The sequence below is a fragment of the Pseudophryne corroboree genome, chromosome 3, assembly GCF_028390025.1.
Source record: "Pseudophryne corroboree isolate aPseCor3 chromosome 3, aPseCor3.hap2, whole genome shotgun sequence".
Lineage (NCBI taxonomy): Eukaryota > Metazoa > Chordata > Amphibia > Anura > Myobatrachidae > Pseudophryne > Pseudophryne corroboree.
In genome coordinates this window covers 272946017-272970458 of record NC_086446.1, presented here as the reverse complement: position 1 = coordinate 272970458, position 24442 = coordinate 272946017, and the positions used below count along the sequence as shown (strand labels likewise).

Below are 24442 nucleotides of genomic sequence, written 5' to 3'. Positions count from 1 at the left end.
AAAAAACTTCCCGATGAAGTTTCCACTCTCCCGGGTGGAGGTCGTGCCTGCTGAGGAAGTCTGCTTCCCAGTTTCCATTCCCGGGATGAAAAACTGCTGACAGTGCTATCACATGATTTTCCGCCCAGCGAAAAGTCCTTGCAGTTTTTGCCATTGCCCTCCTGCTTCTTGTGTCGCCCTGTCTGTTTACGTGGGCGACTGCCGTGATGTTTTTCCCACTGGATCAATACCGGCTGACCTTGAAGCAGAGGTCTTGCTAAGCTTAGAGCATTATAAATTTACCCTTAGCTCCAGTATATTTATGTGGAGAAAAGTCTCCAGACTTGATCACACTCCCTGGAAATTTTTTCCTTGTGTGACTGCTCCCCAGCCTCTCGGGCTGGGCTCCGTGGTCACCAGCATCCAATCCTGAATGCCGAATCTGTGGCCCTCTAGAAGATGAGCACTCTATAACCACCACAGGAGAGACACCCTTGTCCTTGGATATAGGGTTATCCGCTGATGCATCTGAAGATGCGATCCGGACCATTTGTCCAGCAGATCCCACTGAAAAGTTCTTGCGTGAAATCTGCCGAATGGAATTGCTTCGTAGGAAGCCACCATTTTCACCAGGACCCTTGTGCAATGATGCACTGTTTTTAGGAGGTTCCTGACTAGCTCGGATAACTCCCTGGCTTTCTCTTCCGGGAGAAACACCTTTTTCTGGACTGTGTCCAGAATCATCCCTAGGCACAGCAGACGTGTCGTCGGGATCAGCTGCGATTTTGGAATATTTAGAATCCACCCGTGCTGTTGTAGCAGTATCCGAGATAGTGCTACTCCGACCTCCAACTGTTCCCTGGACTATGCCCTTATCAGGAGATCGTCCAAGTAAGGGATAATTAAGACGCCTTTTCTTCGAAGAAGAATCATCATTTCGGCCATTACCTTGGTAAAGACCCGGGGTGCCGTGGACAATCCAAACGGCAGCGTCTGAAACTGATAGTGACAGTTCTGCACCACGAACCTGAGGTACCCTTAGTGAGAAGGGCAAATTTGGGACATAGAGGTAAGCATCCCTGATGTCCCGGGACACTATATAGTCCCCTTCTTCCTGGTTCGTTATCACTGCTCTGAGTGACTCCATCTTGATTTGAACCTTTGTAAGTGTTCAAAAATTTTTTTTTTAGAATAAGTCTCACCTAGCCTTCTGGCTTCAGTACCACAATATAGTGTGGAATAATACCCCTTTTCTTGTAGTAGGAGGGGTAATTTAATTATCACCTGCTGGGAATACAGCTTGTGAATTTTTTCCCATACTGCCTCCTTGTCGGAGGGAGACCTTGGTAAAGCAGACTTCAGGAGCCTGCGAAGGGGAAACATCTCGACATTCCAATCTGTACCCCTGGGATACTACTTGTAGGATCCAGGGGTCCTGTACGGTCTCAGCGCCATGCTGAGGACTTGTCAGAAGCGGTGGAACGCTTCTGTTCCTGGGAATGGGCTGCCTGCTGCAGTCTTCTTCCCTTTCCTCTATCCCTGGGCAGATATGATCTTATAGGGACGAAAGGACTGAGGCTGAAAAGACGGTGTCTTTTTCTGCAGAGATGTGACTTAGGGTAAAAACGGCGGATTTTCCAGCAGTTGCCGTGGCCACCAGGTCCGATGGACCGACCCCAAATAACTCCTCTTCCTTTATACGGCAATACACCTTTGTGCCGTTTGGAATCTGCATCACCTGACCACTGTCGTGTCCATAACATCTTCTGGCAGATATGGACATCGCATTTACTCTTGATGCCAGAGTGCAAATATCCCTCTGTGCATCTCGCATATATAGAAATGCATCCTTTAAATGCTCTATAGTCAATAAAATACTGTCCCTGTCAAGGGTATCAATATTTTTAGTCAGGGAATCCGACCAAGCCACCCCAGCTCTGCACATCCAGGCTGAGGCGATCGCTGGTCGCAGTATAACACCAGTATGTGTGTATATACTTTTTATGATATTTTCCAGCCTCCTGTCAGCTGGTCCTTGAGGACGGCCCTATCTATAGACGGTACCGCCACTTGTTTTGATAAGCGTGTGAGCGCCTTATCCACCCTAAGGGGTGTTTCCCAACGCGCCCTAACTTCTGGCGGGAAGGGGTATACCGCCCATAATTTTCTATCGGGGGGAACCCACGCATCATCACACACTTTATTTAATTTATCTGATTCAGGAAAAACTACGGTAGTTTTTTCACATCCCACATAATACCCTCTTTTGTGGTACTTGTAGTATCAGAAATATGAAACACCTCCTTCATTGCCTTTAACGTGTGGCCCTAATAAGGAATACGTTTGTTTATTCACCGTCGACACTGGATTCAGTGTCCCTGTCTGTGTCTGTGTCGACCGACTAAAGTAAACGGGCGTTTTAAAACCCCTGACGGTGTTTTTGAGACGTCTGGACCGGTACTAATTGTTTGTCGGCCGTCTCATGTCGTCAACCGACCTTGCAGCGTGTTGACATTATCACGTAATTCCCTAAATAAGCCATCCATTCCGGTGTCGACTCCCTAGAGAGTGACATCACCATTACAGGCAATTGCTCCGCCTCCTCACCAACATCATCCTCATACATGTCGACACACACGTACCGACACACAGCACACACACAGGGAATGCTCTGATAGAGGACAGGACCCACTAGCCCTTTGGAGAGACAGAGGGAGAGTTTACCAGCACACACCAAAAACGCTATAATTATATAGGGACAACCTTATATAAGTGTTTTCCCTTATAGCATCTTTTTTTATATATTTCTAACGCCAAATTAGTGCCCCCCCTCTCTGTTTTAACCCTGTTTCTGTAGTGCAGTGCAGGGGAGAGCCTGGGAGCCTTCCCTCCAGCCTTTCTGTGAGGGAAAATGGCGCTGTGTGCTGAGGAGATAGGCCCCGCCCCTTTTTCGGCGGCCTCGTCTCCCGCTCTTAACGGATTCTGGCAGGGGTTAAATATCTCCATATAGCCTCCGGAGGCTATATGTGAGGTATTTTTAGCCAAAATAGGTATTCATTTGCCTCCCAGGGCGCCCCCCTCCCAGCGCCCTGCACCCTCAGTGACTGCCGTGTGAAGTGTGCTGAGAGGAAAATGGCGCACAGCTGCAGTGCTGTGCGCTACCTTTTGAAGACTGAGGAGTCTTCTGCCGCCGATTCTGGACCTCTTCTTACTTCAGCATCTGCAAGGGGGCCGGCGGCAAGGCTCCGGTGACCATCCAGGCTGTACCTGTGATCGTCCCTCTGGAGCTGATGTCCAGTAGCCAAGAAGCCAATCCATCCTGCACGCAGGTGAGTTCACTTCTTCTCCCCTAAGTCCCTCGTTGCAGTGATCCTGTTGCCAGCAGGACTCACTGTAAAATAAAAAACCTAAGCTAAACTTTTCTAAGCAGCTCTTTAGGAGAGCCACCTAGATTGCACCCTTCTCGGCCGGGCACAAAAATCTAACTGGCTTGGAGGAGGGTCATAGGGGGAGGAGCCAGTGCACACCACCTGATCGGAAAGCTTTACTTTTGTGCCCTGTCTCCTGCGGAGCCGCTATTCCCCATGGTCCTTTCAGGAACCCCAGCATCCACTAGGACGATAGAGAAATCTTATTAGCCTTCTTTGCTGCAGTCCTACTTTGGGTACTACTGCTTAGTTTGCTATCTATGAGGACACCCAAGTCCTTTTCCAGTACAGAATCCCCTAATTTTACCTCATTTAGTAGGTAGGTGTTGTTTTTGTTCTTGTTACCACAGTGCATTACCTTACACTTGTCTGTATTGAAGCACATTCTCCATTTCGCTGCCCAAGCTTCTAATTTAAGTAAGTCATTCTGAAGCGACTCAGCATCCCCCTCCGCATTTATAACTTTACACAATTTGGTATCATCTGCAAAAACTTACACCATGCTCTCTAGACCTTCTGTTAGGTTGTTAATGAAAATATTGAACAATAGCGGTCCTAATACTGAGCCTTGCGGCACACCACTTAGCACTTCAGTCCAAGTTGAAAAAGATCCATTAACCACAACGCGCTGCTCCCTATTATCTAACCAGTTTTTGACCCAAGTGCATATTGTGCTTCCTAGCCCTGATTCTTGTAGCTTGTAGATAAGTCTCATGTGTGGTACAGTATCGAACGCTTTGGCAAAATCTAAAAAGATTACATCCACCTCTTTACCCTGATCTAGGTTTGCGCTTACTGTTTCATAAAAGCCAAGTAAGTTGGTTTGACAGGATCTGTCCTTCATAAACCTATGTTGATTCCTTTTAATGACCTTATTGACTTCAAGGAACTTCTGAATACTATCTCTTAGAATACCTTCCAATACTTTCCCCACTATAGATGTAAGACTAACTGGTCTATAATTACCTGGTTCAGCTTTACTTCCCTTTTTGAATATAGGCACTACTTCCGCTATACGCCAGTCTTTGGGAACCATACCTGATATTACTGAATCCTTAAAGATCAAAAATAGCGGTTTTGCAAGTTCAGAATGAAGCTCCATTAGAACCCTTGGGTGAATACCATCGGGACCTGGTGACTTATTAATCTTTAAATGTTTTAATCGGTTACAGACTACTTCCTCGCTTAAATAAGTACCTATCCGTGGGATATTCTCATTATTGAGATTATATGTTAGTCCCTGAATTGGGTCCTCTCTAGTAAATACTGTTGAAAAAAACTAATTTAGTGTGTCTGCTATGTCATTATCATTTTTGCTTAAGACTCCCAACTTGTCTTTTAAAGGGCCTATGCTCTCCTTCTTTAATCTCTTGCTATTAATGTATTTAAATAATTTTTTGGGATTCGCTTTGCTTTCCTTTGCTACTAGTTTTTCAGTTCCTACTTTAGCCGCTCTTATTTCCTTTTTGCATATTTTGTTACATTCCTTATAGTGCTGAAATGACTCTGCTTCCCCGTCAGATTTGTATTTTTTTAAATGCTCGCCTTTTCTTGCCCATAAGTTCCTTAATCTTTTTGTTAAGCCACATCGGTTTATGATTTTTATTCCTTTTTTTTTTGCTGCTCATAGGAATAAATTAGAGTGTATTTTTAGCTAGCAGGAATTTTAGTACCTCCCATTTCTCCGTAGTATTTTTTCCTAAAAACAGACCTTCCCATTCAATATCCCTGAAAAATACCCTCATCTTATCAAAATTTGCTTTGCTAAAGTTTAGAGTCCTAGTTGAGCCAGTATAGGGCTGTTTATGGAAACTGATATTGAATGTGACCATATTGTGGTCGCTGTTTCCTATGTGTTCCCCTACTATAATACCTGATACCAAATCCCCATTGTTTGTTAATACCTGGTCTAAGATTGCATTGTACCTAGTTGGTTCCTCAATTAGTTGAACTAAGTAGTTATCATTAAGTGTGTTTAAAATAAGAATTTACTTACCGATAATTCTATTTCTCGGAGTCCGTAGTGGATGCTGGGGTTCCTGAAAGGACCATGGGGAATAGCGGCTCCGCAGGAGACAGGGCACAAAAAGTAAAGCTTTACGATCAGGTGGTGTGTACTGGCTCCTCCCCCTATGACCCTCCTCCAAGCCTCAGTTAGGTACTGTGCCCGGACGAGCGTACACAATAAGGAAGGATTTTGAATCCCGGGTAAGACTCATACCAGCCACACCAATCACACTGTACAACCTGTGATCTGAACCCAGTTAACAGTATGATAACAGCGGAGCCTCTGAAAAGATGGCTCACAACAATAATAACCCGATTTTTGTAACTATGTACAAGTATTGCAGACAATCCGCACTTGGGATGGGCGCCCAGCATCCACTACGGACTCCGAGAAATAGAATTATCGGTAAGTAAATTCTTATTTTCTCTATCGTCCTAGTGGATGCTGGGGTTCCTGAAAGGACCATGGGGATAATACCAAAGCTCCCAAACGGGCGGGAGAGTGCGGATGACTCTGCAGCACCGAATGAGAGAACTCCAGGTCCTCCTTAGCCAGGGTATCAAATTTGTAGGATTTTACAAACGTGTTTGCCCCTGACTAAATAACCGCTCGGCAAAGTTGTAAAGCCGAGACCCCTCGGGCAGCCGCCCAAGATGAGCCCACCTTCCTTGTGGAATGGGCATTTACATATTTTGGCTGTGGCAGGCCTGCCACAGAATGTGCAAGCTGAATTGTATTACACATCCAACTAGCAATAGTCTGCTTAGAAGCAAGAGCACCCAGTTTGTTGGGTGCATACAGGATAACAGCAAGTCAGTTTTCCTGACTCCAGCCGTCCTGGAACATATTTTCAGGGCCCTGACAACATCTAGCAACTTGGAGTCCTCCAAGTTCCTAGTAGGTGCAAGGCACCACAATAAGCTGGTTCAGGTGAAACACTGACACCACCTTAGGGAGAGAACTGGGGACGAGTCCGCAGCTCTGCCCTGTCCGAATGGACAAACAGATATGGGCTTTTTTGAGAAAAAACCACCAATTTGACACTCGCCTGGTCCAGGCCAGGGCCAAGAGCATGGTCACTTTTCATGTGAGATGCTTCAAATCCACAGATTTGACTGGTTTTAAACCAATGTGATTTGAGGAATCCCAGAACTACGTTGAGATCCCACAGTGCCACTGGAGGCACAAAAGGGGGTTGTATATGCAATACTCCCTTGACAAACTTCTGGACTTCAGGAACTGAAGCCAATTCTTTCTGGAAGAAAATCGACAGGGCCGAAATTTGAACCTTAATGGACCCCAATTTGCGGCCCATAGACACTCCTGTTTGCAGGAAATGCAGGAAACGACCGAGTTGAAATTTCTTTGTGGGGCCATCCTGGCCTCACACCACGCAACATATTTTCGCCACATGTGGTGATAATGTTGTGCGGTCACCTCCTTTCTGGCTTTGACCAGGGTAGGAATGACCTCTTCCGGAATGCCTTTTTCCCTTAGGATCCGGCGTTCCACCGCCATGCCGACAAACGCAGCTGCGGTAAGTCTTGGAACAGACATGGTACTTGCTGAAGCAAATCCCTTCTTAGCAGCAGAGGCCATAAGACCTCTGTAAGCATCTCTTGAAGTTCCGGGTACCAAGTCCTTCTTGGCCAATCCGGAGCCATGAGTATAGTTCTTACTCCTCTACGTCTTATAATTCTCAGCACCTTAGGTATGAGAAGCAGAGGAGGGAACACATACACCGACTGGTACACCCACGGTGTTACCAGAACGTCCACAGCTATTGCCTGAGGGTCTCTACCTGTCCCGTTTTTTGTTCAGACGGGACGCCATCATGTCCACCTTTGGTATTTCCCAACGGTTTACAATCATGTGGAAAAAACTTCCCGATGAAGTTTCCACTCTCCCGGGTGGAGGTCGTGCCTGCTGAGGAAGTCTGCTTCCCAGTTTCCATTCCCGGGATGAAACACTGCTGACAGTGCTATCACATGATTTTCCGCCCAGCGAAAAGTCCTTGCAGTTTTTGCCATTGCCCTCCTGCTTCTTGTGTCGCCCTGTCTGTTTACGTGGGCGACTGCCGTGATGTTTTTCCCACTGGATCAATACCGGCTGACCTTGAAGCAGAGGTCTTGCTAAGCTTAGAGCATTATAAATTTACCCTTAGCTCCAGTATATTTATGTGGAGAAAAGTCTCCAGACTTGATCACACTCCCTGGAAATTTTTTCCTTGTGTGACTGCTCCCCAGCCTCTCGGGCTGGGCTCCGTGGTCACCAGCATCCAATCCTGAATGCCGAATCTGCGGCCCTCTAGAAGATGAGCACTCTATAACCACCACAGGAGAGACACCCTTGGATATAGGGTTATCCGCTGATGCATCTGAAGATGCGATCCGGACCATTTGTCCAGCAGATCCCACTGAAAAGTTCTTGCGTGAAATCTGCCGAATGGAATTGCTTCGTAGGAAGCCACCATTTTCACCAGGACCCTTGTGCAATGATGCACTGTTTTTAGGAGGTTCCTGACTAGCTCGGATAACTTCCTGGCTTTCTCTTCCGGGAGAAACACCTTTTTCTGGACTGTGTCCAGAATCATCCCTAGGCACAGCAGACGTGTCGTCGGGATCAGCTGCGATTTTGGAATATTTAGAATCCACCCGTGCTGTTGTAGCAGTATCCGAGATAGTGCTACTCCGACCTCCAACTGTTCCCTGGACTATGCCCTTATCAGGAGATCGTCCAAGTAAGGGATAATTAAGACGCCTTTTCTTCGAAGAAGAATCATCATTTCGGCCATTACCTTGGTAAAGACCCGGGGTGCCGTGAACAATCCAAACGGCAGCGTCTGAAACTGATAGTGACAGTTCTGCACCACGAACCTGAGGTACCCTTAGTGAGAAGGGCAAATTTGGGACATAGAGGTAAGCATCCCTGATGTCCCGGGACACTATATAGTCCCCTTCTTCCTGGTTCGTTATCACTGCTCTGAGTGACTCCATCTTGATTTGAACCTTTGTAAGTGTTCAAAAAATTTTTAGAATAAGTCTCACCTAGCCTTCTGGCTTCAGTACCACAATATAGTGTGGAATAATACCCCTTTTCTTGTAGTAGGAGAGGTAATTTAATTATCACCTGCTGGGAATACAGCTTGTGAATTTTTTCCCCATACTGCCTCCTTGTCGGAGGGAGACCTTGGTAAAGCAGACTTCAGGAGCCTGCGAAGGGGAAACGTCTCGACATTCCAATCTGTACCCCTGGGATACTACTTGTAGGATCCAGGGGTCCTGTACGGTCTCAGCGCCATGCTGAGAACTTGTCAGAAGCGGTGGAACGCTTCTGTTCCTGGGAATGGGCTGCCTGCTGCAGTCTTCTTCCCTTTCCTCTATCCCTGGGCAGATATGATCTTATAGGGACGAAAGGACTGAGGCTGAAAAGACGGTGTCTTTTTCTGCAGAGACGTGACTTAGGGTAAAAACGGTGGATTTTCCAGCAGTTGCCGTGGCCACCAGGTCCGATGGACCGACCCCAAATAACTCCTCTTCCTTTATACGGCAATACACCTTTGTGCCGTTTGGAATCTGCATCACCTGACCACTGTCGTGTCCATAACATCTTCTGGCAGATATGGACATCGCATTTACTCTTGATGCCAGAGTGCAAATATCCCTCTGTGCATCTCGCATATATAGAAATGCATCCTTTAAATGCTCTATAGTCAATAAAATACTGTCCCTGTCAAGGGTATCAATATTTTTAGTCAGGGAATCCGACCAAGCCACCCCAGCTCTGCACATCCAGGCTGAGGCGATCGCTGGTCGCAGTATAACACCAGTATGTGTGTATATACTTTTTATGATATTTTCCAGCCTCCTGTCAGCTGGTCCTTGAGGACGGCCCTATCTATAGACGGTACCGCCACTTGTTTTGATAAGCGTGTGAGCGCCTTAGCCACCCTAAGGGGTGTTTCCCAACGCGCCCTAACTTCTGGCGGGAAAGGGTATACCGCCCCTAATTTTCTATCGGGGGGGAACCCACGCATCATCACACACTTTATTTAATTTATCTGATTCAGGAAAAACTACGGTAGTTTTTTCACATCCCACATAATACCCTCTTTTGTGGTACTTGTAGTATCAGAAATATGTAACACCTCCTTCATTGCCTTTAACGTGTGGCCCTAATAAGGAATACGTTTGTTTATTCACCGTCGACACTGGATTCAGTGTCCCTGTCTGTGTCTGTGTCGACCGACTAAAGTAAACGGGCGTTTTAAAACCCCTGACGGTGTTTTTGAGACGTCTGGACCGGTACTAATTGTTTGTCGGCCGTCTCATGTCGTCAACCGACCTTGCAGCGTGTTGACATTATCACGTAATTCCCTAAATAAGCCATCCATTCCGGTGTCGACTCCCTAGAGAGTGACATCACCATTACAGGCAATTGCTCCGCCTCCTCACCAACATCGTCCTCATACATGTCGACACACACGTACCGACACACAGCACACACACAGGGAATGCTCTGATAGAGGACAGGACCCACTAGCCCTTTGGAGAGACAGAGGGAGAGTTTGCCAGCACACACCAAAAACGCTATAATTATATAGGGACAACCTTATATAAGTGTTTTCCCTTATAGCATCTTTATTATATATTTCTAACGCCAAATTAGTGCCCCCCCCTCTCTGTTTTAACCCTGTTTCTGTAGTGCAGTGCAGGGGAGAGCCTGGGAGCCTTCCCTCCAGCCTTTCTGTGAGGGAAAATGGCGCTGTGTGCTGAGGAGATAGGCCCCGCCCCTTTTTCGGCGGCCTCGTCTCCCGCTCTTAACGGATTCTGGCAGGGGTTAAATATCTCCATATAGCCTCCGGAGGCTATATGTGAGGTATTTTTAGCCAAAATAGGTATTCATTTGCCTCCCAGGGCGCCCCCCTCCCAGCGCCCTGCACCCTCAGTGACTGCCGTGTGAAGTGTGCTGAGAGGAAAATGGCGCACAGCTGCAGTGCTGTGCGCTACCTTTAGAAGACTGAGGAGTCTTCTGCCGCCGATTCTGGACCTCTTCTTACTTCAGCATCTGCAAGGGGGCCGGCGGCAAGGCTCCGGTGACCATCCAGGCTGTACCTGTGATCGTCCCTCTGGAGCTGATGTCCAGTAGCCAAGAAGCCAATCCATCCTGCACGCAGGTGAGTTCACTTCTTCTCCCCTAAGTCCCTCGTTGCAGTGATCCTGTTGCCAGCAGGACTCACTGTAAAATAAAAAACCTAAGCTAAACTTTTCTAAGCAGCTCTTTAGGAGAGCCACCTAGATTGCACCCTTCTCGGCCGGGCACAAAAATCTAACTGAGGCTTGGAGGAGGGTCATAGGGGGAGGAGCCAGTACACACCACCTGATCGTAAAGCTTTACTTTTTGTGCCCTGTCTCCTGCGGAGCCGCTATTCCCCATGGTCCTTTCAGGAACCCCAGCATCCACTAGGACGATAGAGAAAACATATTGCCCCTAGCAGTATCACATGAATCGTTCTTCCAGTTTATCTCTGGATAGTTAAAATCTCCCATCACTACTATGTCTCCTACTCCTGCTGCTCTTTCAATTTGCTTTAATGTAATCTCTTCCTCTCAAGATATCCTTTATACCTTATACCGCTTTCACATCGCAAATGCCGGATCCCACCCGGTAAGAGAAAGTGTCCTTACCGGGTGGGATCCGGCATTTGGTCTCCTTTGATGGCTTTCCGACCCGGCAATATACGGGGTCGGTTGCCATAGCAGCGGGGGGGGCGCAGCAGCAGCAGGGGCGGGGGTGAAGGCGGCGCTGGGAGATGAGCTCATTTCCTGCGCCCCCTCTCCCTATGCTGTGAATGGGAACCGTGTCGCATCGACGCGGCTCCCATTCAGACACTCAGGGTTGAATTACCGGGTCAGGCGACCCGCTAATTCGCCGAAAGTGCTTTCACATCGCACGCTGACCCGTGTCGACACGGCAATATGCCGTGTCGATACCGGGTTATTTGTGCGATGTGAAAGGGGTATTAGTTTCCCCTGACCTGGCTTTCTGGCTATTAAATCCTTCTCCCATGACTATGTCAAATTATAAGACATCGTTATTGCGACCTCTTCGCAATGCTGCACGTGTCGTGATTCCTACCTTGTGGAATTCCACTAGTTCCCCTACACGGAAAACTTGTTTTTCTAGAATAGATGATTCTTTTGAGCTCCAAGGATAAATTAACTGAGTTTATGGCCGTCTGGTTATCTTGTAGAAGACAAATCTTCTGAGACCTACAAAGATCATATTTTTTTCAGTGAACTGATAAGGTTACATACATTTTATTAACATACCTACTTAGATGTTTTTTTTATTATACTCTCTCGGCTCTAGGTCATTACTTTACTTTATTTTATTCTATCTTTTCTCTCTCCTGATCTTTTTATTAATACAGTAACTTGAGAGATTGAACATTTTTATCGGTTTTGATATACACTGTTGTGTACTGTTTCCATTTTATCAATGATACTTTTCCTAATTATATACTGGAATGTTTCTTTATTATCTTCAATAAAAATATTGCAGAAAGAAGGCTGTTTAGTAGCAGTGAACGTCTCAGGTGGGTGCAAGCAGAAATCCTCTAGTCTTGAGATCACAGCGCAGCTAATTGAATAGGTCTGGGCACTCATTCCCAGCGCTATTCAATAGTGCAGGCCTAGCCAACTTGTGGCTCTCCAACATCCCAGCATGTCCTACCACAGTTTTGCTATTAGGAAATGCTAAAACTGTGGCAGGGCATGCTGGGATGTGTAAGTTCACATCAGCTGGAGAGCCACAGGTTGGTTAGGCCTGCATTAGTGTTTAATTGTATCCTAATAAATTCATAGGTGTTGGTGCAACTGTTGCCAGGTGATGTGTTTTCAAGTTTTAGGCTTATAAAAGAAAAGTAGCGATGAGTGAAATATTCCAAATTTGTTCTGTATTTGACTGGGAACAATAGCTCCTTTTGCTGCTATCATTGGGGCTTGCATGTTCCCAGTCGTACCCCAACCACTCCTCACAGCAGATTGAATTCACAATCATTACCCCTCTATTTGAAGACTATAAAGTCAGCGAAATGCAGAAAATACAGTTTGGAATGGCTAAGAGAAACTCTCACCTTTCTGCAGTATGGATTCTTCCATCAAGAAACATTGTGTGTGAAATTTCACGGAAAATACACATTTTTAGTAATCTACACTATTGATCAATGTGATCTTTGCTTCTGCAGGTAAACCGGAGCTGAAAGGTTTTAACCTGACTCCACTGGATCCAGATGAAATGAGAGCCATTAATAAAGTGTTAAAAAGAGAAGTGTAAAATAAGGCTACTTCGTCATTGTGAGTGCTGTGCTACGGGCATGTTTCATTCTTTCTGTACCCTGTGTTTAATTCTCTTATCATATAAACGTAGAGGGAAGTGTCTGCAAGGGAAATGTCTGGCACTGTGCTCAGTGGCCCAGTGGTCAGTATTGCCGCCTCCCAGCACTGGGTTGAATGAGACTACAGTGTAACCTGTGTGGAATTTCTCTTTTCCTTGTATCCATGTGGGTTTCCTCCCATGGACTAAAATGTATAGGTTATTTCTCTTCTGATTAAAATGACCTCTGTGTACATGCACTTGTGGCAAGGAAAATAGATTACAAGATCCACCGGGGCAGGGACAGTTTGCGCAGTTCAGCATAATAGAATTGTTATCTGACCTAGTATAGCATTATATCGAAGTTCCAAAGATATATAGATAGAATGTATTCCCACATTAATTGTGGAAGACATCAACACCCTTACTGCTTCCATGGTGGTTCTGTGTAATATTTCCATGAAAATCTAACTTGGTTGTAGATGGATACAGGATAAGGCTATATTTAGCATTAATTACAAGAATACACCCTGAAACAATGCTTCTACACCCCTTGCGCACATGTCACACAACCACTATAACTGGCACTATAAGTGGCCAATAAGAACAAAATGGAAAGAAAAAAAAATTCCGTACTGTCCCATATGTACTGTATGTGCCTACTTGTCCCATATAGTGCATATACTGTACAGCACTGATACAAGCACCTTCCTGGCACACCACAATTTCTGAAAATGATATTTATTTTTGGGTTAACTGTAAACAATTGTCATTAATATGAGAATCATAATTTCTTAATGTTGGCGGGGTTCATTAGTTGTCTGAGTGCTTTTTTCCTGTCATTGATGCAGCCTGAAAGAATAAAGACCACTGGTAAGCCAGATGCCTTATTTAATATAACGTTCTATTTGCTGTAGGAGTCTCTCACCTAAGTGTGTGTTTGCTACAAGGCTTCCATTTCCGAGCAGATCTTGTTGTCCATCATCACGAGATACAGGGCCATCATTCCACATAAGGTCAAAGCCCCCAACTCTCTTCTCCTTCCCTGTTAGTCTGAATGGATAGCAGTAGACAACACTTAGTGCAGAGAAAGCTAGGGAAGAATTGTCATGTGGGTTTGTGTGTACAGTCCTATAGAGCAAGGTCCAGTCCGGTTAGGGGGAAGAGACATAGCTGTGTCCTCACCTGCCTTCCATATCAATTACATGCAGGGTATCCTCCAGCAAGCGGCACTTCAACCTGTAATCCTCCTGGCTGCTGGCTGTCAGAGAAGGGGAGGCGTTGACTTCCAGAAGCCACCTATATTAAGCCAAAAAAAGTGGCAGCAAGTGAAGATAGTCACATGGTCAGAACCAAATGGCTTGTGTACACATCTTTTCAATATCTGTATATTGTCACCGGAACTTTACATTTATATGTTTGCTACAGAACCATTGTTTGTACAGTGTAAGATTCTTACTATAAATAAATAAATTAATAAGTAGAATTTTCATGTTGGTGCTTTTTCTTTTCTTCATGTGCTGTATTTTTAGGCCATATCATAACACCCTCCCACTTCCACACATTGGGAGGCAGCCAGTCCATTAATTTGTGTCAGTGATTTATGAATATTAGTCACGAAGTTATCCAATATTGTTACCAGTTTCTGTTGAATAGAAAGATTGCAGTCTCTGTAATATTAAATCAGTGCAATAATAAGGCCAAGTAAACTACTTGCTTAAACTAATAATCACTATTTGATTTTATTATAACTATTATTCAGTCTTAATTTGTTTATTTCTTAATCTTTATCTTCCTCACTACCCCTTTTCTTTTTGGAATATTATCTGCCCTTGTACAAAAACTCAGTGCAATATTTATGAGAACAAAATAGTTGATGACTGGTTCACTTTGAACCCAGGTAAAGTATTCACAAGAAGGGTTTACTCACGGTTTTAGATCCTCATCTAGCAGGATGTCATATCCGTAAAGTTCAAAGCAATGTTTGTCATTGATGATTATTTTCTGGACACTCTGCAAACTCTTGATGAAAATATTGTCCATGTTTTGGAAGATGGTTTCCACCACCTCAGACCCGTGCTTGGCTGTCAGGTAATGCCGCAGCTGCATAATCATCCATTTGCATCCCTGGGAAGAATATGTTTTATCATCTATGATACCAACTATAACACAAAACAAATGTATTCAGGAACTCAAAATAATATTTTCATTGTTTTATCTTTCCACAATATAAATCATACCTACTGTCAGTCTGCTATATCAGATGGGGGGAAAAATACATGTACAAAACATTGCTGATTACAGGTGGTGTTCTCAATGTAGAACACCAAAAAGAATGCTCAATGCCCAAATAATAATTAGTATGGATTAAACATTTACTTTGATACCCCAGGAACATAGTGCTGCTGGGGGTTCTATTGTCACTCGGTGTTGGGAGGTACTAGTGAGGCCTGTTGATCGGCGAAGTTGCAAGACACCCTTTAGGCATTTTTGTTTTTATATAAAATATTTTAATCCATTTAAACAAAAAATATATTTAAGTTAATTAAATGAAGGGGAAAACGAGATTTATGGTAAGAACTTACCTTTGTTAAATCTTTCTGCAAGGTATACTGGGCTCCACAAGGATAGACATTGGGGTGTAGAGTAGGATCTTGATCCGAGGCACCAACAGGCTCAAAGCTTTGACTGTTCCCAGAATGCACAGCGCCGCCTCCTCTATAACCCCGCCTCCCTGCACTGGAGCTCAGTTTTTAGTTAACCGGCCCAATGCAGTAGCAGGAAAAAAGACGATAACGGTTAGTAGCCACATACACCACACTCTCACAACAAGAGAAGTGTCAGCGGCTAATGCCATACCAACCGAAAGAAGCTAAGTGCGTCAGGGTGGGCGCCTTGTGGAGCCCACTGTACCTCGCAGAAAGAGATTTAACAAAGGTAAGTTCTTACCATAAATCTCGTTTTCTGCTGCGGGGTACACTGGGCTCCACAAGGATAGACATTGGGGATGTCCTAAAGCTGTTCCTTATGGGAGGGGACGCACTGTAGCGGGCACAAGAACCCTGCGTCCAAAGGAAGCATCCTGGGAAGCGGCAGTATCGAAGGCATCGAACCTAATGAACATGTTCACTGAGGACCACGTAGCCGCCTTGCACAATTGTTCAAGGGTCGCACCACGGCGGGCCGCCCAAGAAGGTCCAACAGACCGAGTAGAGTGGACCGTAATGTGAGCAGGAGCCGACAGACCAGCCCTCACATAAGCATGTGCAATCACCATTCTAATCCATCTGGCCAAAGTTTGCTTGTGAGCAGGCCAGCCCCGTTTGTGAAATCCAAACAGTACAAAGAGAGAATCAGATTTCCTAATAGAAGCAGTTCTCTTCACATAGATACGGAGAGCCCGTACCACATCCAAAGAACTCTCTTTGGGAGACATATCAGGAGAAACAAGTGCCGGAACCACAATCTCCTGGTTAAGGTGGAACGAGGAAACCACCTTAGGTAAATATCCGGGACGAGTCCTAAGAACCGCCCGGTCACGGTGAGATATCAGATATGGGGAACTACAGGACTAGGCACCCAAATCCGACACTCTTCTAGCTGAAGCAATAGCCAGCAGAAACACCACCTTAAGGGAAAGCCACTTAAGGTCAGCTGAACCAAGAGGTTCAAACGGAGACTCTTGTAACGCCTCCAAACCACCGACAAGTCCCAAGGAGACACAGGCGGGACATAGGGAGGTTGGATACGCAACACACCCTGAGTAAAGGTATGCACATAAGGTAAGGTCGCAATTTTTCTCTGAAACCACACCGACAAGGCAGAAATATGAACCTTGAGGGAGGCCAGAAGTCCAGGCCCTGCTGAAGAAAAGCCAACAACTTGGCCGTACTAAACTTGGAAGCGTCATAATTGTTAGATGCGCACCAAACAAAGTAAGAATGCCAGACCCTATAGTAAATCCAAGCAGAAGCCGGTTTCCGGGTCCGCAACATAGTTTGAATGACCGCCTCAGAAAACCCTTTAGCGCTCAAGACGGAAGCTTCAAGAGCCACACCGTCAAAGACAGCCGGGCTAGGTCCTGGTAGACACAGGGTCCCTGAATGAGGAGGTTTGGGCGTTGAGGAAGTAGAATTGGACGCTCTGACGATAGACCCTGCAGGTCTGAGAACCAGTGCTGTCTGGGCCACGCCGGAGCTATGAGAAGCAGAATCCCTTTTTCTCTGACGTCCTAAGTGGATGCTGGGACTCCGTAAGGACCATGGGGATTAGCGGCTCGGCAGGAGACTGGGTACAACTAAAGAAAGCTTTAGGACTACCTGGTGTGCACTGGCTCCTCCCACTAAGACCCTCCTCCAGACCTCAGTTAGATTCTTGTGCCCGGCTGAGCTGGATGCACACTAGGGGCTCTCCTGAGCTCCTAGAAAGAAAGTATATTTTAGGTTTTTTATTTTACAATGAGATCTGCTGGCAACAGACTCACTGCAGCGAGGGACTAAGGGGAGAAGAAGCGAACCTACCTAACTGGTGGTAGCTTGGGCTTCTTAGGCTACTGGACACCATTAGCTCCAGAGGGATCGACCGCATGGAACCGGCCATTGATGTTCGGTCCCGGAGCCGCCCCGCCGGCCCCCTTACAGAGCCAGAAGCAAGAAGTGTTCCGGAAAATCGGCGGCAGAAGACTTCAGTCTTCACCAAGGTAGCGCACAGCACTGCAGCTGTGCGCCATTGCTCCTCATGCACACCTCACACTCCGGTCACTGATGGGTGCAGGGCGCTGGGGGGGGGGGCGCCCTGAGCAGCAATATAAACACCTTGCCTGGCAAAATCATCACAATATATAGCCCCAGAGGCTATATATGTGATAAATACCCCTGCCAGAATCCATAAAAAAGCGGGAGAAAAGTCTGCGAAAAAGGGGCGGAGCTATCTCCCTCAGCACACTGGCGCCATTTTCTCTTCACAGTGCAGCTGGAAGACAGCTCCCCAGGCTCTCCCCTGTAGTTTTCAGGCTCAAAGGGTTAAAAAGAGAGGGGGGGCACTAAGTTTAGGCGCAATATTGTTTATACAAGCAGCTATTGGGGGAAAAATCACTCAGTTATAGTGTTAATCCCTGCATTATATAGCGCTCTGGTGTGTGCTGGCATACTCTCTCTCTGTCTCCCCAAAGGACTTTGTGGGGTCCTGTCCTCAGTCAGAGCATTCCCTGTGTGTGTGCTGTGTGTCGGTACGGCTGTGTCGACGTGGGATGAGGAAGGTTACGTGGAGGTGGAGCAGAGGCCGATAAATGGGATGTCGCCTTCTTTGGGACCGACACCAGAGTGGATGGATAGGTGGAAGGTATTAACCGACAATGTCAACTCCTTACATAGAAGGCTGGATGACGTAATACAGCTGTGGGACAGCCGGCTTCTCAGCCCGCGCCTGCCCAGGCGTCTCAAAGGCCATCAGGGGCTCAAAAAAGCGCCCGTTACCTCAGATGGCAGACACAGATGTCGACACGGAGTCTGACTCCAGTGTCGACGAGGTTGAGACATATACACAATCCACTAGGAACATCCGTTACATGATCTCGGCAATGAAAAATGTGTTACGCATTTCTGACATGAACCCAAGTACCACATAAAAGGGGTTTTATTTTTGGGGAGAAAAAGCAGCCAGTGTTTTGTTCCCCCATCAGATGAATGAATGAAGTGTGTAAAGTAGCGTGGGTTCCCCCGATAAGAAACTGGTAATTTCTAAAAAGTTACTGATGGCGTACCCTTTCCCGCCAGAGGATAGGTCACGTTGGGAGATATCCCTTAGGGTGGATAAGGCGCTCACACGTTTGTCAAAAAAGGTGGCACTGCCGTCTTAGGATACGGCCACCTTGAAGGAGCCTGCTGATAAAAAGCAGGAGGCTATCCTGAAGTCTGTATATACACACTCAGGTTATATACTGAGACCTGCAATTGCCTCAGCATAAATAGTGCTGCTGCAGCGTGGTCTGATACCCAGTCAGATAATATTAATACTCTAAGACAGGGATATTAGTTTGCTAACATAGAGCATATTAAAGACGTTGTCTTAGATATAAAGGATGCACAGAGGGATATTTGCCGGCTGGCATCCAGAATTAATGCAATGTCCATTCTGCCAGGAGGGTATTAGAAACCCGGCAGTGGACAGGTGATGCTGCCTATAAAAGGCACATGGAGATTCTGCCTTATAAGGGTGAGGAATTGTTTGGGGATGGTCTCTGGGACCTCGTATCCACAGCAACAGCTGGGAAGAAAAATTTTTACCTCAGGTTTCCTCACAGCCTAAGAAAGCACTGTATTTTCAGGTACAGTCCTTTCGGCTTCAGAAAAGCAAGCGGGTCAAAGGCGCTTCCTTTCTGCACAGAGACAAGGGAAGAAGGAAAAAGCTGCACCAGCAGCCAGTTCCCAGGATCAAAAATCTTCCCCCGCTTCCTCTGAGTCCACCGCATGACGTTGGGGCTCCACAGGTGGAGACAGGTGCGGTAGGGGCGCGTCTCGGGAACTTCAGGGACCAGTGGGCTTGCCCACAGGTGGATCCCTAGGTTCTGCAAATAGTATCACAGGGATACAGGCTGGAGTTCGAGGCGACTCCCCCTCGCCGTTACCTCACATCAGCCTTGCCTGCTGCCCTCGGAGAAAGGTAGTACTGGCGGCAATTCACAAGCTGTACTTCCAGCAGGTGAGATCAAGGTACCCCTCCTTCAACAAGGCCGGGGTTACTATTCCAAAATGTTGTGGTACCGAAACCAGACGGTTCGGTGAGACCCATTCTAAAATTAAAAGCCTTGAACACTTATATACGAAGGTTCAAGTTCAAAATGGAATCGCTCAGGGCGATTTATTGCAAGCCTGGAGAATTTCATGGTATCGCTGGACATCAAGGATGCTTACCTGCATGTCCCTATTTACCCTCTTCACCAGGAGTACCTCAAAATTGTGGTACAGGATTGTCATTACCAATTCCAGACGTTGCCGTTGGTCTGTCCCCGGCACCGAGGTATTTACCAAGGTAATGGCCGAAATAATTATCCCGTACTTGGACGATCTCCTTATAAAGGCGAGGTCCAGGGAGCAGTTGTTCGGCGGAGTAGTACTATCTCGGGAAGTGCTACAACAGCACGGCTGGATTCTGAATATTCCAAAGTCGCAGCTGGTTCCTACGACGCGTCTACTGTTCCTGGGTATGGTTCTGGACACAGAACAAGAAAAAAGGGTTTCTCCCGGAGGAGAAGTCCAAGGAGTTGTCGTCTCTAGACAGAGACCTCCTAATACAAATACAGGTGTCGGTGCATCAATGCACGCGAGCCCTGGGAAAGATGGTAGCTTCTTACGAAGAAATTCCATTCGCCAGGTCCCATGCAAGGATTTTCCAGTGGGATCTGTTGGACAAGTGGTCCGGGTCGCATCTTCAGAGGCATCGGCGGATAACCCTGTCTCCAAGGGCCAGGGTGTCGCTGTTGTGGTGGCTGCAGAGTGCTCATCTTCTAGGGGGCTGCAGATTCGGCATACAGGACTGGGTCCTGGTGACCACGGATGCCAGCCTTCGAGGCTGGGGGGCAGTCACACAGGGAAGAAACTTCCAAGGCTATGGAAAAGTCAGGAGACTTCCCTACACATAAATATTCTGGAACTAAGGGCCATTTACAATGCCCTAAGTCAGGCTAGACCCCTGCTTCAACATCGGCCGGTGCTGATCCAGTCAGACAACATCACGGCGGTCGCTCATGTAAACCGACAGGGCGGCACAAGAAGCAGGATGGCGATGGCAGAAGCCACAAGGATTCTCCGATGGGCGGAAAATCATGTGTTAGCACTGTCAGCAGTGTTCATTCCCGGAGTGGACAACTGAGAAGCAGACTTTCTCAGAAGACACGACCTCCACCCGGGAGAGTGGGGACTTCATCCAGAAGTTTTCCAAATGATTGTACACCGTTGGGAAAGGCCACAGGTGGACATGATGGCGTCCCGCCTCAACAAAAAGCTACAAAGAATATTGCGCCAGGTCAAGGGACCCTCAGGCGATAGCTGTGGACGCTCTGGTAACACCGTGGGTGTACCAGTCGGTGTATGTGTTCCCTTCTCTGCCTCTCTTACCCAGGGTAATGAGAATAATAAGAAGGAGAGGAGTAAGAACTATACTCATTGTTCCGGGTTGGCCAAGAAGAGCTTGGTAACCAGAACTCCAAGGAATGATCTCAGAGGACCCATGGCCTCTGCCGCTCAGACAGGACCTGCTGCAGCAGGGGGCCTGTCTGTTCCAAGACGTACCGCGGCTGCGTTTGACGGCATGGCGGTTGAACGCCGGATCCTGAAGGAAAAGGGCATTCCGGAGGAAGTTATCCCTACGCTATTTAAAGCTAGGAAAGAAGTGAACGCAAACCATTATCACCGCATATGGTGGAAATATGTTGCGTGCTGTGAGGCCAGGAAGGCCCCAAAGGAGAAATTTCAGCTAGGTCGATTTCTGCACTTCCTACAGTCAGAGGTGACTATGGGCCTAAAATTGGGTTCCATGAAGGTCCAGATTTCGGCTCTATCGATTTTCTTCCAAAATAGAACTGGCTTCACTGCCTGAAGTTCGGACTTTTGTTAAGGGAGTGCTGCATAGTCAGCCCCCGTTTGTGCCTCAAGTGGCACCGTGGGATCTCAACGTGGTGTTGGATTTCCTGAAGTCGCATTGGGTTGAGCCACTTAAATCCGTGGAGCTACAATACCTCACGTGGAAAGTGGTCATGCTGTGGGCCGTGGCGTCGGCCAGGCGTGTATCAGAATTGGCGGCTTTGTCATACAAAAGCCCTTATCTGTATTTTATATGGATAAGGCGGAATTGAGGACTCGTTCCCGATTCCTTCCTAAGGTGGTATCAGTTTTTCATGTGAACCAACCTATTGTGGTGCCTGCGGCTACTTGGGACTTGGAGGATTCCAAGTTACTGGACGTAGTCAGGGCCCTGAAAAGTATATGTTTCCAGGACGGCTGGAGTCAGGAAAACTGACTCGCTATTTATCCTGTATGCACCCAACAAGCTGGGTGCTCCTGCTTCTAAGCAGACTATTGCTCGCTGGATCTGTAGCACGATTCAACTTGCACATGCTGCGGCTGGACTGCCGCACCCTAAATCTGTAAAAGCCCATTCCACGAGGAAAGTGGGCTCTTCTTGGGCGGCTGCCCGAGGGGTCTCGGCTTTACAACTTTGCCGAGCTGTTACTTGGTCGGGTTCAAACATTTTTGCAACAGTCTACAAGTTTGATACCCTGGCTGAGGAGGACCTAGAGTTTGCTCATTCAGTGCTGCAGAGTCATCCGCACTCTCCCGCCCGTTTGGGAGCTTTGGTATAATCCCCATGGTCCTTACGGAGTCCCAGCATCCACTTAGGACGTCAGAGAAAATAAGATTTTACTCACCGGTAAATCTATTTCTCGTAGTCCGTAGTGGATGCTGGGCGCCCATCCCAAGTGCGGATTGTCTGCAATACTTGTTTATAGTTATTGCCTAACTAAAGGGTTATTGTTCAGCCATCTGTTGAGAGGCTCAGTTATATTTCATACTGTTAACTGGGTATAGTATCATGAGTTATACGGTGTGATTGGTGTGGCTGGTATGAGTCTTACCCGGGATTCAAAATCCTTCCTATTTGTGTGAGGTCTGGAGGAGGGTCTTAGTGGGAGGAGCCAGTGCACACCAGGTAGTCCTAAAGCTTTCTTTAGTTGTGCCCAGTCTCCTGCGGAGTTGCTAATCCCCATGGTCCTTACGGAGTCCCAGCATCCACTACGGACTACGAGAAATAGATTTACCGGTGAGTAAAATCTTATTTTCTTGCCTGAACTTCCGAATTACCCTGGGCAGGAGTGACACTGGAGGGAACACGTATCGCAGCCGAAACCTCCACGGCACCGCCAGCGCATCCACGAACGCTGCTTGAGGATCCCTTGTCCTTGCTCTGAAGACCGGAACCTTGTGATTGTGTTGAGACGCCATCAGATCTACGTCTGGAAGGTCCCACCTTTCCACTAGGAGTTGAAACACTTCTGGATGGAGACCCCACTCGCCGGCATGTACGTCCTGATGACAGAAAGTCCGCTTCCCAATTCAGGACTCCCGGAATGAAGATTGCCGATGTGGCCAGTAGATGGAGTTCTGCCCAATGTAGAATCCGTGAGACTTCCTTCATTGCCAGACGGCTTCGAGTGCCGCCTTGATGTTTATGTAAGCCACTGTGGTGGCGTTGTCCGACTGCACTTGAACAGGATGGTTCTGAATTAAATACTGGGCTAGGTTCAATGCATTGAAGACCACCCGCAATTCCAGAATGTTGATTGAGAGGAGTCCTCCTTGGTCCACCGACCCTGAAGGGAGTGTTGCTCCAGCACCGAGCCCCAACCTCTTGGACTGGCATCTGTCGTCAACAGGACCCAGTTGGATATCCAGAAGGGACGGCCCCTGCACAATTGTTGGTTCTGGAGCCACCAGAGCAGTGACAGACGGACCTCCGGAGTCAATGAGATCATTTGAGACCTGATCCGGTGAGGCAGGCCGTCCCACTTGACTAGAATCAGCCACTGGAGGGGGCGAGAATGAAATTGAGCATATTCGACCATGTCGAATGCTGATACCATGAGGCCCAGCACCTGCATCGCCGAATGTATCGACACTTGCAGACGAGAAAGGAAGCAACGAATCCTGTCCTGAAGCTTCAGGACTTTCTCCTGACACAAGAACAACCGCTGGTTGTGAGTGTCCAATAGCGCTCCCAGATGCACCATGCTCTGAGCAGGGACCAGGGAGGATTTCTTCCAGTTGATGAGCCACCCGTGGGCTTGTAGAAACCAGACCGTCATATCTAGATGACGTAGGAGAAGTTCTGGGGAATTTGCCAGCAGTAACAAGTCGTCCAGATACGGCAGTATCCTGACCCCTTGACGGCGGAGTACCACCGTCCTCACTGCCATAACTTTGGTGAAGACTCGCGGAGCCGTTGTTAAACCAAAAGGTAACGCCCGAAACTGGTAATGGAGGTTGCCAATCGCAAACCTCGGGTATTGCTGATGTGACGCTGCTATAGGAATATGCAGGTAAGCATCCTGTATAGCCAGGGAGACCATGTAGTCCCCAGGTTCCAAGGCCAGAACTATAGAGCGAAGGGTTTCCATACGGAACTTGGAAACCTTCACAAACCTGTTCAATGCCTTGAAGTTGAGAATGGGCCGGAAGGACCCATTCGGTTTCTGGACTAGAAACAGTGGAGAATAGTACCCCCGGCCCCTCTGAGCAAGAGGCACCTGTACTACGACTCCTGTATCCAGGAGGGTCTGTACCACTGAATGTAGAGTGTTTGCCTTTGTCTTGTCCAACAGGACGTCTGTCCGGCTAAATCGATGAGGGGGTCGGTTTTTGAAGGCTATGGCGTAACCTCGAGTGACGACTTCCCGTACCCAGGCATCTGAAGTGGTCTTCAACCATTCCTGGGTATACCCTAGAACCCCACCCTGGGATCCCCCAGAAGAAGGCCCGCCCCGTCATGCGGCAGGCTTATCGGCCTTGGAAGCTGGCTGACGGGCCGCCCAAGCTCTTTTGGGCTTTGGCTTACCAGGTTTGGAAGTACGGGCCTGCTTGTTGTACGCCTGACCTTT

General features: G+C 47.3%; 2 protein-coding genes across 3 annotated transcripts in view; one reads left to right on the top strand and one right to left on the bottom strand.

Annotated features, from left to right (window-relative positions):
* PDRG1 (p53 and DNA damage regulated 1) overlaps nt 1–14282 on the top strand; it is a 38171-nt gene extending 23889 nt beyond the window's left edge. For both annotated transcript variants that reach the window (XM_063959112.1, XM_063959111.1), the window contains exon 5: nt 12665–14282. In XM_063959112.1, coding sequence (XP_063815182.1) covers nt 12665–12753 — 89 coding nt within the window. In that variant the 3' untranslated portion in view covers nt 12754–14282. The remainder of the gene's footprint in view (nt 1–12664) is intronic.
* TTLL9 (tubulin tyrosine ligase like 9) overlaps nt 13518–24442 on the bottom strand; it is a 121479-nt gene continuing 110554 nt past the window's right edge. Inside the window, exons 11-14 of the mRNA XM_063959114.1 lie at nt 14723–14919; nt 13978–14091; nt 13721–13845; nt 13518–13644 (exon numbers count right to left, since the gene is read on the bottom strand). Coding sequence (XP_063815184.1) covers nt 13577–13644; nt 13721–13845; nt 13978–14091; nt 14723–14919 — 504 coding nt within the window. The 3' untranslated portion in view covers nt 13518–13576. The remainder of the gene's footprint in view (nt 13645–13720; nt 13846–13977; nt 14092–14722; nt 14920–24442) is intronic.